Here is a 20,086-nt window from a genome sequence, read left to right as displayed (position 1 = left end):
AGACTAGCTCCTGAAACCTTCCATAATCATTTTAAGCATTGTTGGTTTAATTGCTGCAGTAACTACCCACATTATTAGTATAAAAAAAGGAAGAATGGGACACCTTTCTTTCGGCTTTTAATGGAGCAAGCTGTGCAAATAAAAGGAAGAGAAAGGCGTGCATATCATTCAAAGTGACTGCTGAGGTATGTAAATATCAATTATGCCGTTCTGTCATGTTTGCTGGGTGTGCCTCTTGCAGAGGAACATCATAACTGACTGGCTGGGCGTTAATGACAGTGACCAAGAATGTGAGGGATGCCCCTCTGTTGTGCTGATCTGAAGTGGTTTCCATGGCAGTAGTCAAAATAGGAGACAGTGTCCTGGTGAGATTGGCATATGAGACAGTTTCTATGGTGTTGGCTAAAAAAGCATGATACCTAGTTTTATTTAGGCATGTTTTTGAGGAGTATTGATGAGGACTGGGGCTGATGCTGCAGACAGGCAGGTGACATGGTTGCTCTGGTGCTTGCCACCATGGGAGTTTAGGAGCAAGCTGAGGGTGTGCAATGCAGAGGAAGCCCGGGGCAGCTGGCTGCACTCGGCTCAAGAGAAACGGGTTTTTGTGGCACCGCTTTCCATGTGGGCTGTGCCAGGGCCCGGGCTGGGCTGCAGTGTATCGAGGGCTAATGGGAACAGAGGTGGGTTTTGTAGGAATGGCAGAACAGGGCGCGATGGCAGACTGGGGCCGTTCGGTGAGGGGTTCTTACGAGCCAGTTTGGGGGGGTTTAACCTCACTGCAGACCGGCGCAGGTTGGCGAGGGGCGCCTTGGGCAAGCCGAGGCATTAAAGAGACTTAGAAGAACAAGGGCTAGGAGAAAAGGCGGCGCTCAGTCCGCGCGGGGTCACGGTTGAGACGAGGCGGAGCGGAGCCGGGGACGCCCTGGCCAGGCGGGGCTGCGGAGGGGCGGCAGCGCGGCCCGGGCCCGCCGGCGGGGCGGGCGCCCGGAGCTGTCACCCCGCCGCCCGCCTCTCGCCGAGCCGCAGCTGCTGCGGACGGGGCGCGAGCGGGCGGGCAGCAGCCAATAGGGAGTGGCCGGCGGCGGGCGCGGAGGCGGGGGAGTGGCGGAGAGCGCGGCCAATGCGAGGCTGCGGCCGCCATGAGCGCGGGCCTGGGGTGGGGAGGTCGAAGAAGGGAGCGGCGCAGCCAATGGGAGCGGTGCGCGCGCTCGGGGGCTGGCGGGGAGGGCGCGGCGCGGCCAATGGGGAGCGGCGCGCGGCGCGCGCGCAGCGAGGGCGGGGCGCGGGGAGGAGGGGGCCGCTTGGCGCCCTAGGTAGGGGGCAGGGGCGCGGGCCCGCCCCTTCCTCGCCGCAGTGAGTAGCGAGCGGGCGGCCATGTTGTGCGGGGGGGAGGGGAGGAAGGAGTTGAGAGGAGACGGGAGAGACTCTCTCACACATACGGCACAAGATGGCCGGGGAAGCAGCCGCAGCTGCAGCCGCGCTCCCGAGCGCTTTCCCCGCCGCTCGGAGCGGGGAGGCCTGGCGAGCGCCCTGGGTGCCGGTCTCGGGGGCTAAGTCGGGCCCGGCACTCTGGGGGTTCCGGGGCGACGGAGGGCGGCGAGCCGGGCTGCCGTGCGGGGCTGCCGACGGGCGGAGGGCAATGGCGCCGGGCTGCGGAGCTCTGCCCTCGCCTCTGCCTCGCCGGGCGGGCGCGAGGCCGTGCTCCGCCGCGGGCAGGGCGAGGAGGGGAGCAGCGCCCCGTTCCCGGGGCCCCTGTTGCCTGCCAGCGGGTAGCTCTTCGCCGGGTAAGTGCTTGAGTCTCCTCGCTTCTCATTGTCCTTTGTCCTTGAGAGGAAAAACAAAATGTCCTTGGAGCCGGGAGGGGGAGGGGGCGCCTGCATCTCCTTGCCCCCCCCCCCCCCCCCGCCGCTCCCTGAGGGCAGCCGGGGGGACCCCCGTTCGTGACCCTTTTTGGGTGAGTGGGGAGCCGCGCGGTTCGGGGAGGGAGCGGCGGGAGAAGGGGTGCCGCAGAGGGAGCCCTGCTCGGCGGCCGCCCCGCTGACACCCGTCGGCTCCCGGGCTGCATGAGCGCTCCCCCTCCCCTGGCTCATGCAGCACTGAGGGGGCTCCGCGCCCCCGTCCCCCGATGCAGCACGGAGAATGGGGGCAGCTGCAGACGGGTTCCCCGATGCAGCAGGGAGGAGAGGGGGGGCTGCAGACCGGTTCCCCTCCAGTGCAGCATGGAAGGGGGGCATCTGCAAACCAGCTTCTAACTCCAATGCAGCAGTAAAGGGGGGTGGGGGGGGGAAGAGGTGAAGATTGTACTACATCGTCAGTTAAATGTTTAGCCCCGAGCCTGTGTCTCTTTAAAGAGCGTTCGTTGCCCATTGCTGCTCAGCTGGTGATATGTTTTCGTAGTTTGTAAGAACAAAGACGCCATGTCCTTTTCTCTTAAAAATAAAACTTGGTGTTTTTTTTGTGGGGTGTTGGCTTTTAACTCTTTCTAAACCAGTAAGAAAAAAAAAAACTGGCTGCGGATGAGACAGCTTAGTACTTTACTGAAACAATAGATAGAAATTTACTTCACTTGAGAAACAGCAGTTCAGGTGCAGAACTTTAAAGAAAACTCTTAAGAATTGCGTGCAGTATGATTTTGCTATTAAAACGGCGATACAAAAACTTACAAGGTTAAAAAAACCAAAGCTCGGTCATGCCAAGTCTACAGTTTAAAGTTGACAAAATACTACAGTTGTGATTTAGAAGACGCTATGAGAAGAAAAGGTAGTTACTTAAATATGAATTACATGATAAGGAAACGAATGGCTTTGATGTGACATTAAAAGCTTTTTAAAAAGCATTTATTGGATGTCAGTTTTGTTTTTAGTATTCAGCTTATGCGTTTTTCAGGGAGCTTGCAGTCATTTCTGTTTACGTAGCGTTTTTATCGTTGTTTCGATTGTTAATAATTTAGAAGTTGTACAACACCTATCGCAAGACTTTCTAAAAATGCAAGTTTAAATGGAATGCCTGATGTTTGTTTTGCATTGACTCGCAATCAGCATTTACCAATTCAAGGGTAAAAATGTAATTCCAAATGTATAAAAAGTCACTGTAGTAGAGCAAGAGGTAAATATTTAAGAACTTTAGTTTTAATTGGTGATAGTGCATAGCTGTATTTGTTGGATTTATGTGATGTACACTTGCACAGGATTATAAAACTCCGTGCAGGTTTTAAATGTTGCAATTGGGGCTAAATCTACGTTTTTCGGTACTTCCTTTGCAAAAACGAATCCGTCATTATGACAATGAAAGTTGGCCTTTTTTTTTTTTAATATAAATACAAGTTTCAGCAGACATTGGACTTCTGTCACCTTTATGCAAAGTGTTCGGTATCTTTATTTGAGATTTGGATTATGGTGATTTTGTAACACCAGCAACAGTTCTGCAGTGTAGAACAGGTTCTGACATACACACTTCGCTGAAAAGAAAGTTCTAGCTTTAGGTGGGTGTCTGCTCTGTTTTTCTTTTTTTGTTTTTAATATATTAGGGGATAGTTTTTTTAATAGCTTTGACATGTTTCTTTCAGCTGCTGAAAATGAAATAGCAGCTAAGTATCTCTAAAAATAAATTGCTCTTAATGTGTTTTATTTAATGGTTCTGCATTTTTGTTCATAGAAGATACACGAATTTTTATTTATATTTACATATATTTTAAGGTAACGTTATTTTTTTTTAAATTACCCACATACTTACAGAATTATTCCAGATTTCTTCCAGAGTGTGAAATAGTGGTGATAAATACAACTGCTGCAAAATAGAATGTTCAGCCTTTTCACAAGAGGCGAGAAAAGTTGACTAGTGGTAGTGCAAATATGGTGTTCCTTGTGTTCCAGAGCATAGTTTGGGATCTGATTAAAGGTTACAGAAGCTGAAGGTTTTAAAACTGTATTCTGAAGGGCAAAAAAAAGTCTTTTTTTTGGGCGTTCAAGTAACTTATGACTTAAAATTTAGAGAAGCTGATGACAGAAGCCATTTTAAAATTACTGTCAGTAGAGGTTTAATTTTGCATAGGCTTCTTCTAAAGACTTTAATGTGGCAGAAAAAGTACAAAGACTGAGAGGTATTGCGTGATAAATTACTCTTAAAACAAAATCTTTAACTGACTAAACGTTTGATCTTTAAGTCATTAAAAATTAAAGTAATAGGGGATAGAAGAGCAGATTGCAGTTATTTGTGCAAAAATATAGATCATACATGTTGTATGTCAGTCACTTTTCATCTCCAGTGTTTTCCCTCAGCCAAGTATGTACAGACACCCGTACTTTTATTTTTAGAGTTGAGTTCTAAAGATAGTTACTGCTATCATAAGTTTTTCCTAACTTAATAATTACCTAAAGATCAATAAATATAAAGCATCTGAGTTGTTCTGCTTTTCTAAAGCAAAATGCTGAAAATTTCCATACTTTCTTTTTTTTTAGGTAGAATTCCATGAACAATACCTTATTTCCTGACTGGCTTCCAGAAGAATCGTTCATACGTTATTTTCTTAGGTAAGAGTGGTTATAACTTGTGGGAGTATGTTCATATCCTAGTTATTTTTTGATCTTGGAATTTGCCTTTTTGCTGCTGTGCAGATGAGAAAAAAAAATCTTATTTTAAATGGCAGAGGACACATTTTATAAATTATTTGGACTTCTTATCTGCATGTAAAAAAAGGCTTTTATGGGTAGACTGTCTTAATGTGGTGTTTACACTGCTACTCCTGTATAAATTTTAGTTTATTAAGGCTATTAAGTGGATTGTTATTTTTTTGTATATGTACACACATATACAAAATGCATTGTATTGGGTGGGAAATGACAGTATTTTCATATAAGCCCAGAAGGTCTGTGTGCCATTTCACCAGTGAAAACATGCATTGAACTTTTTAATTGTTTGGTTTTTTGTACCTAATGAGTTTGTAGCAGTAACGCTTGGGAATATTGTAGAATTTGCATATGACAGTAGTAACTCTAGACTTCAGGTATTTATATAGAAGGAGATTTTTGGGGCCTGTTTCTCGATTTTTGGAGACCTGAATGCTAATGCTTAGCAAGGGATAGATTTTTTAAGTTTTTGTACTGTAGGTAAAATTTTTACTAATTGTAAGATCCCTGATGTGTTTGGAAAAGTTCATATTGGTTGAGAACATCAGAACTGTAGGTAGAATCTGTATGTACCTTTATTTCAGACAAACCTGGGTTTGTGTGTTGTTTTTTTTTTTCTTTAAAGGCTATTACTGGATATTGTTCTTCCAAAGATTCAGATGGCTGGTTGGGTAAAAGACCTTGAGTAAAATTCTGTGCTGTGCATACCAGGTATGTTACTTACACTGTTAGTTTAGTTTTGTTTTTTCTAATTATTCTGGAAGTAATTTTTTTTTTTTTCAAAATAAAGCTACAATGTTTTACCTTGTTGAATTTTCTTTCAAGTTTTAGTGCATTTGAAAACTGTTAGTATGTTCTAAATACAGTAATGTTAATGATTCCTTACACATCTTGTAAGATTTTTATAGTCACTTATAAATAAGACTTTTTTTAAGAATCTGACACATCCATGTCAACATGTAAAATAAAGCTGTGATTACAAGGGTTGCCTTCTCTACTGAGGACATTCAGTTTAATCAAACTTTGGATATGCTTCTTCAGTTCAAGGTATTGGTTTATTAGCAAGTGACATGCATAAGCTTTTCCTTTCCAATAAATTGTTTTTATACAGTAAACTTAGAAATTCTGTTTTCAGTGTAAATTTTGCTCTTAAGAGCCAAAACCTGCACCCAGTCATTATGAAGTATCTTCCTGTCCTTGCAGTATAAACAAATAAGTTTTCTAATGCTTTAGTTTTTTAATTTTTTTTTTATGCTTTAAGGTCCTGCCTTTAGAGACAGAGTAACATGTTACATTTGAGTCATTCTTTTACCACTGTGTAATTAAAAGTGGGGGATCTTGTTTGCCTGTCTTAACTGGTTCCTTTTTGCAGCTTACCGTGCTAATGTGCTTCAACACGTATTCAGGACCTCACAGTGTAAGACAGCTTCATGAAGACGTGTATGAGGATTCTCAGAAATACTCTTGATAATTTGCTTTTAAAAATTATGTAGTTTATCCTATTGAGTTAAGAATACAGATCTTGTGAAACCCCTACCTGAGTGCAGCCGTTGTCTTTGGCTTGGACGAAGGCTTCAGCCCGTTCATATACGGGAAGTCATATACCAGTTTTGAATAAGCTTTTAAAAAAGCCTATTTAGGTTTCAATAAACCTTTAGCTGCAGTAAGTCACTGCTAGTATGCAAGGCAGAATTCAAATAATATTTATGGATAATAGACATTTACCATACATGCCATGGATGTCCTGCAACAAAACACGGCTAACGAACAAGGTCGTTAGGTATGTTCTAGAACTTCATTCTGTAACTATCTGATGTGAAGTTTGAGAATTAGAAATTGGTGTTAGAAATTGTTGTACCTTGAGAAGAACAGCAGAACATATTTGAAATCCCATGTGAATTTTCAGTTTAGAGGATCAAAATCACCAGATGTTCACAGTCTATTATGATAAAGGCAAGAGTAGCCCGATTCACAGGAAAGTCTGCTAGTAACAATGGGACTGAACTTGTCAAACACAAGACTTGTATTTCTGATGTTAAATCCTTAAATGTCTAAAGCTGCAACTTTTAATTGACCTGCTCTTCAAAAAAAAAAAGGGCTCAAGAGCCCAGTCATCATTTTGTGATACGGAATTGAGCACTGCGATCTCAATGGTCTTATATATTTCCTCTATTTTCGTGATGCTGTTTGTGCTGAATAGATACTGTAATTAAAACAATTTTAGATGTCCCTTGTTACTTTTGTGAGCTCTTTGGAGTTGCCTTTTTTTGTAAGAACAGTATGTTTTTGTCTAATAAATGGCAGCTTGATCTTTAGGCTGGGTAGACCTCAGCTGGCTAGATGCACGCTACTGGGGACTTGAGGAAAGTTTTAAGTTCATGAGCACTCTACAGCGTGCTAATGAGGTCAGAAGAATGCTCTCTGGTCAAGTCTTAACTTTTTTGGCAGAGGAAGCTGTTCCTCTGATACAAAGCCATCTTAAGTATTCTTATAGAATTAATTTTCAGCATTGACAGCTGATGTGGAAAAATACTGATGATGTGATATATATATCATCTTTGCCAAAATACTTTCTTAATTTATCCTAAGAAAGAGTCTGATGGCAGGTAAATAGCTTTAGAGCATCTGACCTTGCCTTGTGTTGTAAAACGAGATACGCTTGCTTGATTCTTAGCTGTGCCAGTCTTCTGGTGAAGGAGTCAAGGACCTATGATGTAAGGCATGTTTTATGTGGCATAGGCCGTACTGTACTTACGATGTCTCATTTAATAATTTAAAAATAAATATAAGCCACAACTGTAAGACTACCTAAATACAGATTTTCGTATTTTTGAATAGGAGGATGAATTTTTTTAATCATGTGAGGCTACAGCAGTTACTGCAAGTAGTTTGATTAAAAGATTTTTAGTTTGACATTTATTGAATAAGTTGAATATTAAATAGGAAATACAGGTGTTAATCTGAAAGGCTAATTTTTTTTCGGCTGAAACTTGCATTTAGTAGCTCTGTGGTTTGTTGCTCTTGGCATGAACCTTCAGCTTCTGTGATGGATTCTATAGTTTGAGTTTTAATATCCGAAACACATAACTCAAACTCAAAACACAGTGGTATATTTTATAATGGTAGAAAAATGGTCACTTATGTGATCATATGAATGAAACAGCTCTTGGTGCTGTTTTTACAAAATTCATTGTTTGGTTTATTTGTTCACTTCAGACGAGAGCAGTCTTACTACTACTAAGTGATACCACCCTGACAAATATTAGATTCCTTTAGCAAAATTTTGCTGAGGTCAGAAGAACGTGGCACTCTGGTCATGTCTTAGTAACTCTTTCAGCAAAGGAAGCTGTTCCTCTGTGGTGGTATAAAGCCATATTAAGCATCCTCATTGAAGTTTCTGTGAAATTACCATGATTGGATGCTAACTCTAGAATTAAAGAAAACGGGAATCAACTTGAATGCAGAGGATGTATGTTTAGCTGTGTGGTAAATTATTAAAAATGGCTGAGAGGTGTGAGTTGAAAAATCTTTCAATCATTAACTTTACCTAGTTTTTATATATTAAGTCGTAGTTTTTAAGTGGCTTTTTTTTTTTGAGTGAAATGGTGTATATATAGGACAGAAGGAGAAGGAGATTGAAAGAGCACAAATAAACCTGTTTATCTAGTTCATGTTTTTGCTGTGCATGACTGATAGATGCCTCTTGGACGATCAAAGTCCAGCAACCATGTTCTGTTTCTTCTACAAAGTGCCCGTCCACCATTTTACAAGTATTGCAGTTTTGTGCTTCCATTTAATAGCAGCTGGTGGATCACATTTTTAAACACGTTTTATACCTCTATATTACATATTCATTTGTATGTTCTGCATGTTTATGCCAGTTTATTACTGTAATTTTTTATCGTTTCCCCTTTTTAAAGGGATCTTTTTCCATATTAATCATTTCAAGTAAATTACATCAACAAAGAAATTACGATTCTCTTCATCCCAGCTGGCTTGCTTTCTACACATCTGAGTAGCTATCAACTTGAAGAGATTCTTTAGAAGATTGTAGAAAATTATGCATGGTGTGATATCACTGAACGGGTTCATTAATTTTTACATATTTGAGGCTATATTCAAATATAAGTAGATTGAGAGCATGAGTAAGTTATTTGCCATTTGCTTGTACATGCTTGGTGGATAACTTGCATGGCTCATGATAGTGGATGACTTCATGCAGTTGAAATTTACAGTAAAAAAGGGGGATTCATGTGTAGTTGCAGAGTTTTAGGTGTTATTTAAATCTTACTACCTCTGCTTAAGGTGATTTTGATTAAATGTTTATTGATGTGAATTGCCAATAAGCATTTTTGAAGTTGGGTTTTCAAATTTGGGCCTTACCCATTTACGGATAACTTTGAGATAGTGTAGATAACTGTTCCGTATCAGTGTGTTAAATAATTCCACTGCATCTAGCTGATACCACCTCTTAGTAAAATGAGTAATTTCAAAGTTATTTTTGTGTGAAGGGCAGGTCAGTTAGTTTCAGCATACTTCCACTTGATGCTCGATTGATTTTTTTTTTTTTTCAAAAATTTCAAAACTTTTTTTTTTGTTGCTTTGTTTCTCAAGTTTCTGAATCTCTTGTTTCTCACAGAACTCTGGGTCTGAATTTCTTAGTTTGCACAGGTTCTTTGATAACAGGTTGCCCAGTGATACTTCAAATATTTTATAAAAACGTCTTTTGTACTGTATGCTGTGGTCTGCTGGGAATGTCTTGCTTTGTTGGTGGTATTTTTGTGTGTTTTGGTTTTTTTTTCATTTGAGGGTGAGGCTTTTATAATAGTCATAGGCTAGCACTCTGGTCTTCTAGACCCTTAAATTTTTTTTATTTTAAATTTTCTTTTAATTCAAGTGTTTAATATATCATTTTCCCTACAGATGTGTTGAGGAATTGATATACTCACTGTAAGCAAAATAACTGCTCTTGGTTGAAGCACTGGTAAGTTGTTATTCCTAATAATGTTTACTTTTTAGCTTTAAAAACCAACACACACATGGCTATGATGTTTAATTTGCTGAAGTTTTTGGCTTAGGGTATCCTGAAGTTCCTTCAAATGTGTCTGTGTTGCACATGTGTGTTTCTAGAAGGCTCAGTTAGAGGGACCGCAGGAGCATTCTTGATGGGCTTTTAGGAAGCGAAGCTAGTACTGTCAACCTGTCTTGCTGGAGAACAGCTTTCGTATCTATTTGTGGTTCTTTGGTTTTCTGTTTCTGTGATTTGACTCCATATTTTGATGAGAACAGTTAAATTATAGACTTGCTTGTTCAGAAGGGTTTGGTACATAAGCATCTGTCTCTACAGAGAAGTACTACACACTATTTGCATAACAAATGGTGTGGAAATTATCATAGCAGGAAGAACTTGTCTTACAAGCCTCCTGTGATGTCCTTTTATACTTCCGTGAGGATCAGGGAGGGTCTTTGAGCAGAGAGTAACTGTCTTCTGTTCTGTGATTGTTCTGTTTCTGTTCTTCATTCGTAAAGCTTCAGCTTTGCAGAAAATGGTATGTAATGCTGATAGTTTCCTGTACTGCTAGCTGATAGCCTTCATTTAGGAATCGTTCTCCATGTAGTCAAATGGCAGAATTGGCAGGCATGAGTAGAAAAATTAATTCCGTTCTAAACTGGATGAATATGGGGATAGAATTTTCTCCAGTTTCCTTTACTAAAGGAATTTGGTCTTGATGACCTTTTGCTGTCTCTAGTACATTCTGTGACTCTCTTGGGAGTTGTCTCTGGAAAGACCAAAGTCCTTTTGTCTTCCTGTCTGCTTAAAATTCAAACTCCTTGATTCTACGTTTTTAATTAGGGCATCCATTGCATTTTGTGTACATGAATTCACTTTTTTTTAGTGGAAGCTCTATGCCTGTAGAACTATGCTTGAGAATATATGCTTTTCTCTAAGAGATGATTTCTTGGAAGCAGTTCTTTCAGTATGACGTGCTACCTGATTGAGTAATGCCTGCCTTAGACTGCAGACAGCTTGAGACAATGTTGTTCCAAGATGCAAATGTTCCCTCATTTCAGTGGATAGATGATAGTGATTTTGAACTGTCCAGTGGCTATGTATGTTAGCAGAGACCTTCAGCAACCATGCTTACCTTGTACAAACTGCCATCTATCTGCCTCAGGTGCTAGAAAAGCAGTTGCTCCCTGTTTGTACTCCACAGTCTCATACTTTATTCTGATCTACTCATGTGATGTGGAGACTAAAGCTCTTTTGAAAGGTGTACGTGGAGCTAAGGTGCAAACTCCGTTAGGCCGCGTTATCATGGCCTAGTGCTGCTTTTCAGTACATTTCATTTTGAACCAATTTAATCACTTGAATTTATATTCCTGAAGCAAAACAGTAGAATTCATGAACTTTGAGGAATTCAGTTCTTATTTTGAGTACATTGCTCAGTTTTGATGATCTTTGATTAGTGTTTCATCTCTTCCACTGCTGTGTTCTGTAAGTTTTATTACTTTGTTCTTTCAGAAGTCTTAAGCTATTTTTCACACTGCAGGTATGTGTAGAACAGTGTATTTTTCTTGCTATGTTAGAAGTAGATGTTGCTCCTTCCAGCTGTTACTCAAAACTCTTCCTATGTTGTCCACTGTTGCCTTCTTTCCTGAATCATCTCCTATAATGTCTAACCATGTGACTCATCTTCCATTTTTTTATATTAATCTTTATCTGTTTCCTGTGTCTATGTGCATTTTCTTCTGTTCTCTTTTGTTGGATTGTAAATTAGCTGTTGTCAGATCTGGTTTCTTGAGTGGGAATTTGGCTTTTCAGCTACGTGCTGAGTAATATTTCCATCCTTTTCTGGTTTATAATCATTACCTAAAGGAAGGGGTAAATGTGAAGCTCTTAATTGGCTTAAAGAAACAGTTGTCTTCAACAGAACATGCTTCAAAATGTATTTGTAAAAATATCCACATGTATGGATCTTGAGAGATCTAGTATTACCCTCTCTGGTTAACATAGATAAATTACAAATCAGTGCTTCAACTAAACATTTTTTTTTAATAGAAAGGGGAAAATACTTGAAAACACCAGGAGCTTTATTGAAATCGGTGTACTTTGCTTAATGCAATAAAATTTATTATTTAAAAATAATACCCACAAAAGAGTGCTTTTGTGAATAAAGTCACATTTTACGTGAAATTAATCTCTCAATCGGAGAAACCTGACAAACAGTCTTTATTTTCTTAGCTAAAAATACCTGATCCTTCAGGAGTTGTGCTTTTACTTCTGTCCTTACTGAACATCTAATAGTGGTAAAGCAGACTTGAGACTGTCCAGAGTACTTAATTACTTTTAAATATTGGACAGCACATCATTATGGACTTTAGATGTCAATGAAGGACACGTCTGCTTTTTCTCCTCTACTGTAAAAGTTAGCAGAGATGTGCGTTTGAGAATAAAATCTTGCTTTAATGAACTTTGAAGTGTGGAACTTCAAGTTTGGTTTGCTCAGAACCTCACTATGTCCATTCAGCTCCCTCTGTTGGAGTGGAGTGAATTCCTTTTACTAGCAGTATGTCGCCTTGGCTTTTGAGTTTAAACCTCAGAGTGTGAGAGATTTCACTCTGGGAAATTTTGCACTTGCAGTGATGCATGGGTGTGTTACATGTCATTGGCCTTCAATCTCATACTTAAGAAACACAAGGTTTCAGTAGACATGAAATGTGTGAGGCCATGGTTTTGGCCATAAGAGATGTCTTCTCTTGCTGTGGTCTATTAATTGATAGAGCAACAAAACAGTTATGAAAAACTTGACACAAACTGTGTAAATTCAGATATTTCAAAACTGTTGCCTTAAATCTTTAGGTATTTTTGAGTGGCTTCTGTTTGATATGGAGTGTCAATATGTTACCAGTGATTTGAAGGAAACTTTGAAACTATTACATGATTACCCCTGTGCCTTATATGTGATGACCACATAGAATCATAGAATGGTGTGGGCTGGAAGGGACCTTAAAGGTCATCTAGTTCCAACCCCCCTGGTGTGGGCAGGGACATCCTCCACTAGATCAGGTTGCTCAGAACCTCATCCAGCCTGGCCATGAACACTTCCAGGGATGAGGCATCCACAGCTTCTCTGGGCAGCCTGTTCCAATGTTTCACCGCCCTCAGAGGGAAGAATTTCTTCCTTAGATCTAATCTAAATCTTCCCTCTTTCAGTTTAAATCCATTGCCCCTTGTCCTGTCACTACACAGAGCTTGCAAAATGGTATGATGCCAACTGATGTTACAGAAGGAATGGAACATTTATGTCATCTAGCAAAAAAATTGGTCTATTCAATGGCTACCTTAAGTGTGGGATCACTGGGTATGTGTTAGAGGAGGAGTATATTTTTGCAACATTATTATTGAAACTTAGTAAAATGTGGCTTAATTCACAAGTAAACAAATGCTGTGAAATCTTTCAAAGCAAATGTAGATTTCACATTAAAAAACATAGATTGCTGTTAATATTTTGGCCATTACTGTGGCATCTTTTTGATGTATGAATAACTTTTAGAATAAGAGCTGTTGTAGCATGTTCTTAATTATAACATATCATCAGTTTTGTTTACTGCTAATTATTTTACAAGGTCAAGAGAGGAGTTTAGGATGAACGTGACGGGGTTACTCACAAAGTTTTTGGTACAACCAAGTGTAGATGAACCCAGTAGGGAAAACGTGCCCTTAAGTTGCTTTTGGCTGATGTCATTAATGTCTAAGGCAGGAGGCTAACCCAACTGAAAAGGACCTTTCAAGGTTGACTAATATGTAACTAAATTACATTTTTGAGAGGTGGGGAAAGCTGATGTCAGTAATTAAATTTACTTATGTTAAGTTTCTTAAAATAACTACAAGAATTATTTTAAAGGTCTTATTTATGGAGTTTCCACTGCACTCATGTTAGTACTTCTGAATATTTGATTGTGACAATACTGGACAATTTTGTGGTGGGTTATTTTTCATGTTTTGGTACCTCAGTCAAGGCATTAGCATTAAGAAATATTCAAGGTTTTAATTTATCTTCAGATACCTAAATAGATTTGAAATTAGGCTAGTATGCCAATAAAACTAAAAAAAAAAAGCCAAACACAAAAACAACCTCAAAACAAAACAGCCCCCAAAAAATGCTTCTTCAGTTTACTGGGGGAAGTGGGGAAATCTTGCAAAATATTTAATTCCTGTCTTAAATGAGGATGAGTTGAATACTTGAAACGAAGAATTTCTGCAAACTTACATTTTCGATTTCTTCTTCTGAAAATGTGAAGACCCTGTGATTGAGTACTATTACAACTATGCATGTTGCACAATGCAAAGCAAGGCCAATTACCAGATCCTGCATTCCTCTTCCATGTGCTGTGCTGCTTTTCCATTGTATTTAGACCAAGGAAGCCTATAGAGGAATATAAAGCAGGACATATGGGCAGTTAGGAAAGTCAGACTGAGGCTTGTTGCACTGGTTCCATTGCTATTTGCTCTTCTATAACTGATTATTTTGAAATGAGAATGGGGAAACTGGGATGCTGGGGCAGAGACCACTAGATGGCTCCACTGATTGTCACTGTGCTGCGGGTAATTTCTGCATCACTTGTGAGAATCTGCCCAGGATTGTCACGGAACAACAGGGGAACAACCAAGTGGTGGGTTGGCTTTCAGACTAAAATGAGGCTAAAGCTAGACTTATTCAAAAGAAAAAATTGACATTGGAGTGCAGATACTCAAAATGATGAAGATATTTTAAAACCTTTTTTGTACATCAATCTCTTCTGCAGTTAGCATTGGTTTAAAATGATGTTCTTAACACTTAGTAACTTCCTGTACTTGACTTTTGCACGTTAAGAGTAGTATTTTTTTAGTACATGAGCTTATTTTTCTTGGAAGAAAATGTAAAAGTGGGGATATTTGGGTTATATTTATCCACATGGAAGTCATTTGTTCAGTTTGGTTTGTTACTCACCTATGGGCTTGGTTACTGTTACATGAAGAGTAAAGTTGGAAAATGGATCAAGAGTGGTGTGGTGGCCTTGCTAAAGGCAACTAGTGTAACTTATTACCATTTTCATCTGACTTCTGATGTGTCCTTTCCCACCAGTAACTAAACCAGTCATCATTGTGTTTGTTTTTAAGTGTGTGCTTGCTGTTGCACTGTATGTCTTTCATGAGCTGGAAAACTGGTTTAAGATGGTGGAATGTCTTGTCTCTAGTCACTATCTGTATACAGGAAACCAGTTTTCATGCCTGTTACATTGGTTTTGATGGATCTATGTCTTTGGAGAAAGGATTTTAAAAATTTGGCTTATTACAATAAACTTTGTTTTCCACCAAGCGATGTTGGCTTTAGTAGGTGGGTCAGTCCAATAAAGATGGTTACCAGAGCAAATATCTCAGATTTCTCACTACTGATTTCTTTAGTGTTTTAACACTGTGGAGGAATTTCAAATGGAGTTTACGGAGCCTGAAAGGGTTCTTGAACTTCCAATCATTCCTCCCTTACTTCTTTATAGTTTTGGTTAAAGCTTATATTTATGACTCTTGAACTGGTGATTTGACATTGTTTGTTCATGATAAAAGTAGATGTTGTGGAATGCGTAATAAGGAATGAAGCACCAGTTTTATGTTTAAACTTTCAAGGTACAGTAGTTGAATGTCTTAGTTTAAAGATATGATCTGTATTCCAACAGCATTTTTCCTTTAAGTTTCCATAAAGAATCCAGTCAGAGGAGGAGTGTCAAAAGGAGTCTACGAATGAGACACCAAGATGGCAGTTCCACTGTTGATTGAGAGGTTGAGGAAAATGGACTAATGCATGAGTGCTGTGATATGTCTGTCCAAGACAAGGACGTTAAAACGTGGACTCTCGTGTTGTTAAACCAGAGAAGATCTGGGTTGTGATCATCCTATCAAAATGGACTTTGCACTTGAATTAATCAGGGGACTGTATCAGTGACTATCCAATGATGGATCTATTTGAGGACTGGGGTGGCAAAATTTTGCTTTTGGGTGGTGGATGCATAACAGGCAAATTCATTTGCTACCCCTTTGGAGAAAATGTAATGCTTTTTTTAAGTGACTTAATAAAAGGTTTTGGTTTCTTTCACGCTTTGTGTTTGTCCTTTCTGGCTGAATATTTTTTATTGTGTTGCTATTGAAGTGGGTTACGGTTTTGGTTGCTATTAAAGTGAGAAGTACTTTAGCTGCTAAGCGCTAAAAGCAAGGTAAAATTTTGTGCTATACTTGATTTAAAATGTGGTTTTCATTTGCAAATTATCTTCACTTTGCCATGACTTTCAATGAATTTTTATTGGCTGATTTGTTCGTTCAGGTGCTTAATGCTAGGAGTTTTTCAGCACTTGGCCTATCGTCAGGGTACTTCTGCTGAAATTTTTGGAGTTATTTTAAGATGAAATTGATGCTAGTTGAAGGCTGGGCATATATGACAATAAAGGAATACTTGAATATTTTGTGTAACTTTCTTAGGTATGCTTCTTTGGTTGTGTATGGGTACAGAAACTTTTCAGCAGATTTCTTGAATAACATACTTCCTAAACCGTCTATTCTGTCTTAGAATTGCTTTATACAAGTGTCCACTCTGCTTCACTGCTGTCTAATGTAGGCTTAGCTGTGTGAAACTGTACCATATATTTGACGAGAAAAAAATTGAGTTACTTCTGATATTGCTAGAGATGACATGTTTTAACATTTACAAATTAATTTTAAGATGGTTCTAATGTTCAAAAAACAATTTCCTTTCAAGTTTCTTGTGGATTGAGTAGTTAAACTGTAGCCACCTTCCTATGTATGTTTCAGCTGAAGTTCATGGTTGTCTTTGGTTTATGCTGGAGGGCCAAGATGACAAAAATGGTGCTGAGGTAACCTAGGCGCTTTCTTTTAAAAACAAACAAAACCAAACAAAACCCCTTTGTGTGTTTAACCATTTGGCTTGCTCAGAGTTCTTTGTAAATATCCATTTTTACCATGACGAGTTGTTCATACGTGTTTTATCCAGCTATTTTGATGTTACACGCTTGCTTGCTCAAGTTCGGTTTTTCCTTGTGTTATGGTGGAGTTGGATACTGGGACCAACCTGAAGGGATCTCCATTCAGATGAGTGGATTTCCTTGGTGTTACCCATAACTGCTTGGAATTGTCTTGCAGTGTTTTTCAGTTCTTGTAGTTCAAGTGCAAGGGGTCTTCTGTAAATAATTGGTAAAGTGAAATTCCTTAAAATGGACTGTGGCAACAGAGAGTACCTACTCATACCTCTTGGTGTGGAGAGGTGATGGGTTGTCGGTGGATGTGAATGGCAAGCGTTTGGAGGAGTTGATGGAGACTGTCTTGGTTCTACTGGTAGAAGCCAGTGTTTTGAGGCTGTTGGGATGCTGTGCCATGGATGTCCCCATAGAAGCCCATACTAGTTCTTTACCCCTTCCGCCCCCAGCCAGTCCCCCAGTGTCTGATTTCACTGTCCTCTTGTGATGCTTACGAATATGGCAGGATGTCCTTGCACTTTAAGGAGTTTGTTGCTTGTGGGAAGACAACTGGCAGTCAGAATACAAGAGGTTAGGGGATGCTTGGATCTCCTCCATGATATGTCCTCTAAATACTAGGATGTTGTATTTGAGATGTTGCTTGATTTCCAGTTCTGCAGCTCGGCTGTTACACGGCTTTCAAATTCATTTGTTGTGTTAAAATCCATTAATGAACGTTAATGGGTTAAGAATGGGAATTAGAAATAACCCATTTGATGGTGTCAGACTTATTTCACAGTAGCGCCTTCGCCTAACTGATGAAAATTGTGTGGCTGTTGGATTTGTCTTGTTAGGGAAAACCACTAGGGAGGCGCTGTCGAGCCGGAGGGGCTCATTGCTGATGTGGGGCTCAGTCAGGAGCGCGTGATGCCCTTGTCCCAAGCTGGAAGTGTGAGCGTTGGATGATGGATGGAGGAGCTGTTGTTTGGGGGTACAGCCACTATACTGGAAAAAAGCTACCCCTCGGGTGGGGTGAGCCCCAAGGTGGGTGGTTGCTGGCTGCATGGCTGTGAGCTCCACTTCCATTCTTTCAAAATGGCTTGTAACAGCACCACTTCCTGTCCAGGGAGGAAGTAATTTTAGCCCAGGCACTGAAATATTTAGCAAATCTTTAAAACAAAAGGCACAAATTCCATTTCTTTCTGGCTTCAAAAGGGTGCCTGAGCCACATGGGGTTAAGGTGCCCCTCCAGCTGGGGTAGTTGGAGGCAGGCAGGGCTGTGGGGGTAGCAGGCACCCTTTAGGTGGAGGCTATCTCTTTTTTTGGTAGAAATGAAGGGGTGGGTCTATGGTACATCACCTGAGTTGTGGGGTAAATGTAGAGAGTGTCAATCAAAGGCAGAGCTCAGAGCTGGGAAGGAGCTCTAGATGGCGGCTGTGCCTTAGAGAGAGCGCGCTCAGCTCCGTGCCTTCCCCAACACTTTACGCAACTTTCCCTAACTTTCGGGCAGCCTCAGGGGGCCCCCACAGCCCCTCGCCTCTCCTAGGCACTAACCGGGGGCCGAGCGGACCTTTTTCGGGCAGAAAAGCAGCTTTTGAGGGCTCCTTTTTCGTGCCTTGCTGGAAAGAAGAAGCCGTGGAGAGAGCCCAGGTCGTTGTTTTTCCAGCTTAGAAGCCATGGCGTACCTCCATTTTTGTGCGCTCTCCTAATGAGCTTTTTCCCCCGGACATTTTTCTACTAATTATCGCTTCTTTTGCTTTATCGGCAGCATATTTTTGGGATTAGAATATATATTTTTTCTCATTTTCTGAAATTCGTATTTTATCATTATAACTTTAAATATTTTGGATCTAATGTTTTTCCACTACGCGAAACTAATATCGACTTGGTCCTGGCGGCGGTGCATGGATCAGGTAGGTGAGCAATTAATAATAATAATTTTTAGATTTCTGCCGTTTTGAGGACTTTGATTTTCGACCGATTTGAGCTGTATTGAGATGACGCAATAAGATACAGAGATTATTTGCATCCAGTGTTACTTTGGGAAAGTTTGCAGGATGCTCCTCTACTGTGTTTATTCTTGGATTTTTCTTCTGAAAACGGGTTATTTGTTTTAAATCTCCGTTTTGCCGTGTTGATCAGTGTTGTGTATTGTTATAACAATATCATTGCAGCGTCAGGACTTTGTTCCTGATAATGAAAGCCAGTGAAACGAACTGGGACCTTACCTTTCTTTCAACTTTTGACAGTAAATACCTGGGCACAGGACTTCAAAGCAAACAGACAGCCCTGACCCCCTCTTAATATTTAAGAATAAAAAGATGATGAGAAATAAGGACAAAAGCCAAGGAGAGGAGGGTTCAGTCCACAGCAATGCATCGAGGTATGATCTATCAACTTTCTTTTTTTTTTTTGTAAAACCTGTGAATACCCTGTTTACTTTGACAGCCTTGGGTTACTGTCAGTGCTTAATACAAAACATTTTACTGATTTTGCTGCCTTTTTGAGGAATGACCTTGAGATTGTTAGCATGCCACACCCTAATTTTTTTTGGTAGCAATTTCTGAAAGTTGTGTTGTGACTTAAGGGCCCATGTCATAGTCAAAAGGTACTGTACCTTTATTCAGGGGAGCCCTTTCCTCTGTATTATGTTTTTCCAGCTTTTGAATTTCGGTTTTTAGGTTTTTTGTGCTGTGAAAAATGACCTTGTCGGTTTAGCCATTGCTGCATTGCACCATTTTACATACAAGGCAAATTTTTCTTTGAAGAATCTCAGAAGTCTAAACTTTAACTGAGGGCCATACAGAAGCCTGGTGTAGTAGTAAATTATAGTAAATAGACACAGGAAAAAGTTACATGAATGAAAAAAAGCTCATTTTAAAATATAAACTGGAAAGTGCCTGTTTGTCTGATACCCCTTACTTCAAATTTTATTTGAGCTTGTAGAACTTTGATACTGTTTAGGTATTTTAGAATATTTTTATACAATTTAACCAGACTTTCCTCTGCTGGTGATAGCATTTTGTATAATAAAATACACACTCAGACTGTTAACAAGAGGCTCCAAATGCTTCCCTTGTTTTGTTTAACGTATTTTTGCTCAGAGTGTTTTTATTTACTTTTGTCCAGTGATGAGGTTCTTTACAGATTTTTTTTTTATAAACTTAACGTTGATGTGGGAAAAGTATGAAATACTGGAAATGTTTGTTTGTTAGGAATGCAGAAGTATAATTACCGAATTGCTCATTTTGTATTTAAAGGGTCGGCTTTTTTGAAAATTGGAAATGAAGCTATATGCGTTTTTGTTTTCTAGTTTGTAAATACACTTGAGTTTTGCGTTTTGTTAATTTTAATTGAATTGTGGCCTGTTTATTTTTCTCTGGTGTTGTCTTCGGTAATTTTTAACCAACATTAATAAAAAAGAATTCTGAACTGTCTGTTGTATCACATGTGCTCTA

At 40.0% G+C, this 20,086-nt stretch overlaps 1 protein-coding gene across 6 annotated transcripts in view; it reads left to right on the top strand.

Annotated features, from left to right (window-relative positions):
• Positions 1 to 20,086, top strand: part of CHD2 (chromodomain helicase DNA binding protein 2) — a 74,953-nt gene that overhangs the window by 4,317 nt on the left and 50,550 nt on the right. Inside the window, exons 1-5 of one of the 6 annotated variants that reach the window (XM_086620028.1) lie at positions 167 to 185; positions 4,458 to 4,529; positions 5,251 to 5,336; positions 9,549 to 9,609; positions 18,878 to 19,011. In XM_086620028.1, coding sequence (XP_086476154.1) covers positions 18,950 to 19,011 — 62 coding nt within the window. In that variant the 5' untranslated portion in view covers positions 167 to 185; positions 4,458 to 4,529; positions 5,251 to 5,336; positions 9,549 to 9,609; positions 18,878 to 18,949. Of the gene's footprint in view, positions 1 to 166; positions 186 to 1,724; positions 1,785 to 2,578; positions 2,761 to 4,457; positions 4,530 to 5,250; positions 5,337 to 9,548; positions 9,610 to 17,538; positions 18,546 to 18,877; positions 19,012 to 20,086 lie in introns of those variants that run through there. The other 5 variants (XM_086620025.1, XM_086620026.1, XM_086620027.1 and 2 more) reach the window with 5 other exon arrangements.

Source organism: Tauraco erythrolophus, chromosome 14 (assembly GCF_009769465.1).
Source record: "Tauraco erythrolophus isolate bTauEry1 chromosome 14, bTauEry1.pri, whole genome shotgun sequence".
NCBI lineage: Eukaryota > Metazoa > Chordata > Aves > Musophagiformes > Musophagidae > Tauraco > Tauraco erythrolophus.
Note: the sequence above shows the minus strand (reverse complement) of the source record. Positions and strands in the feature narration are given on the sequence as shown.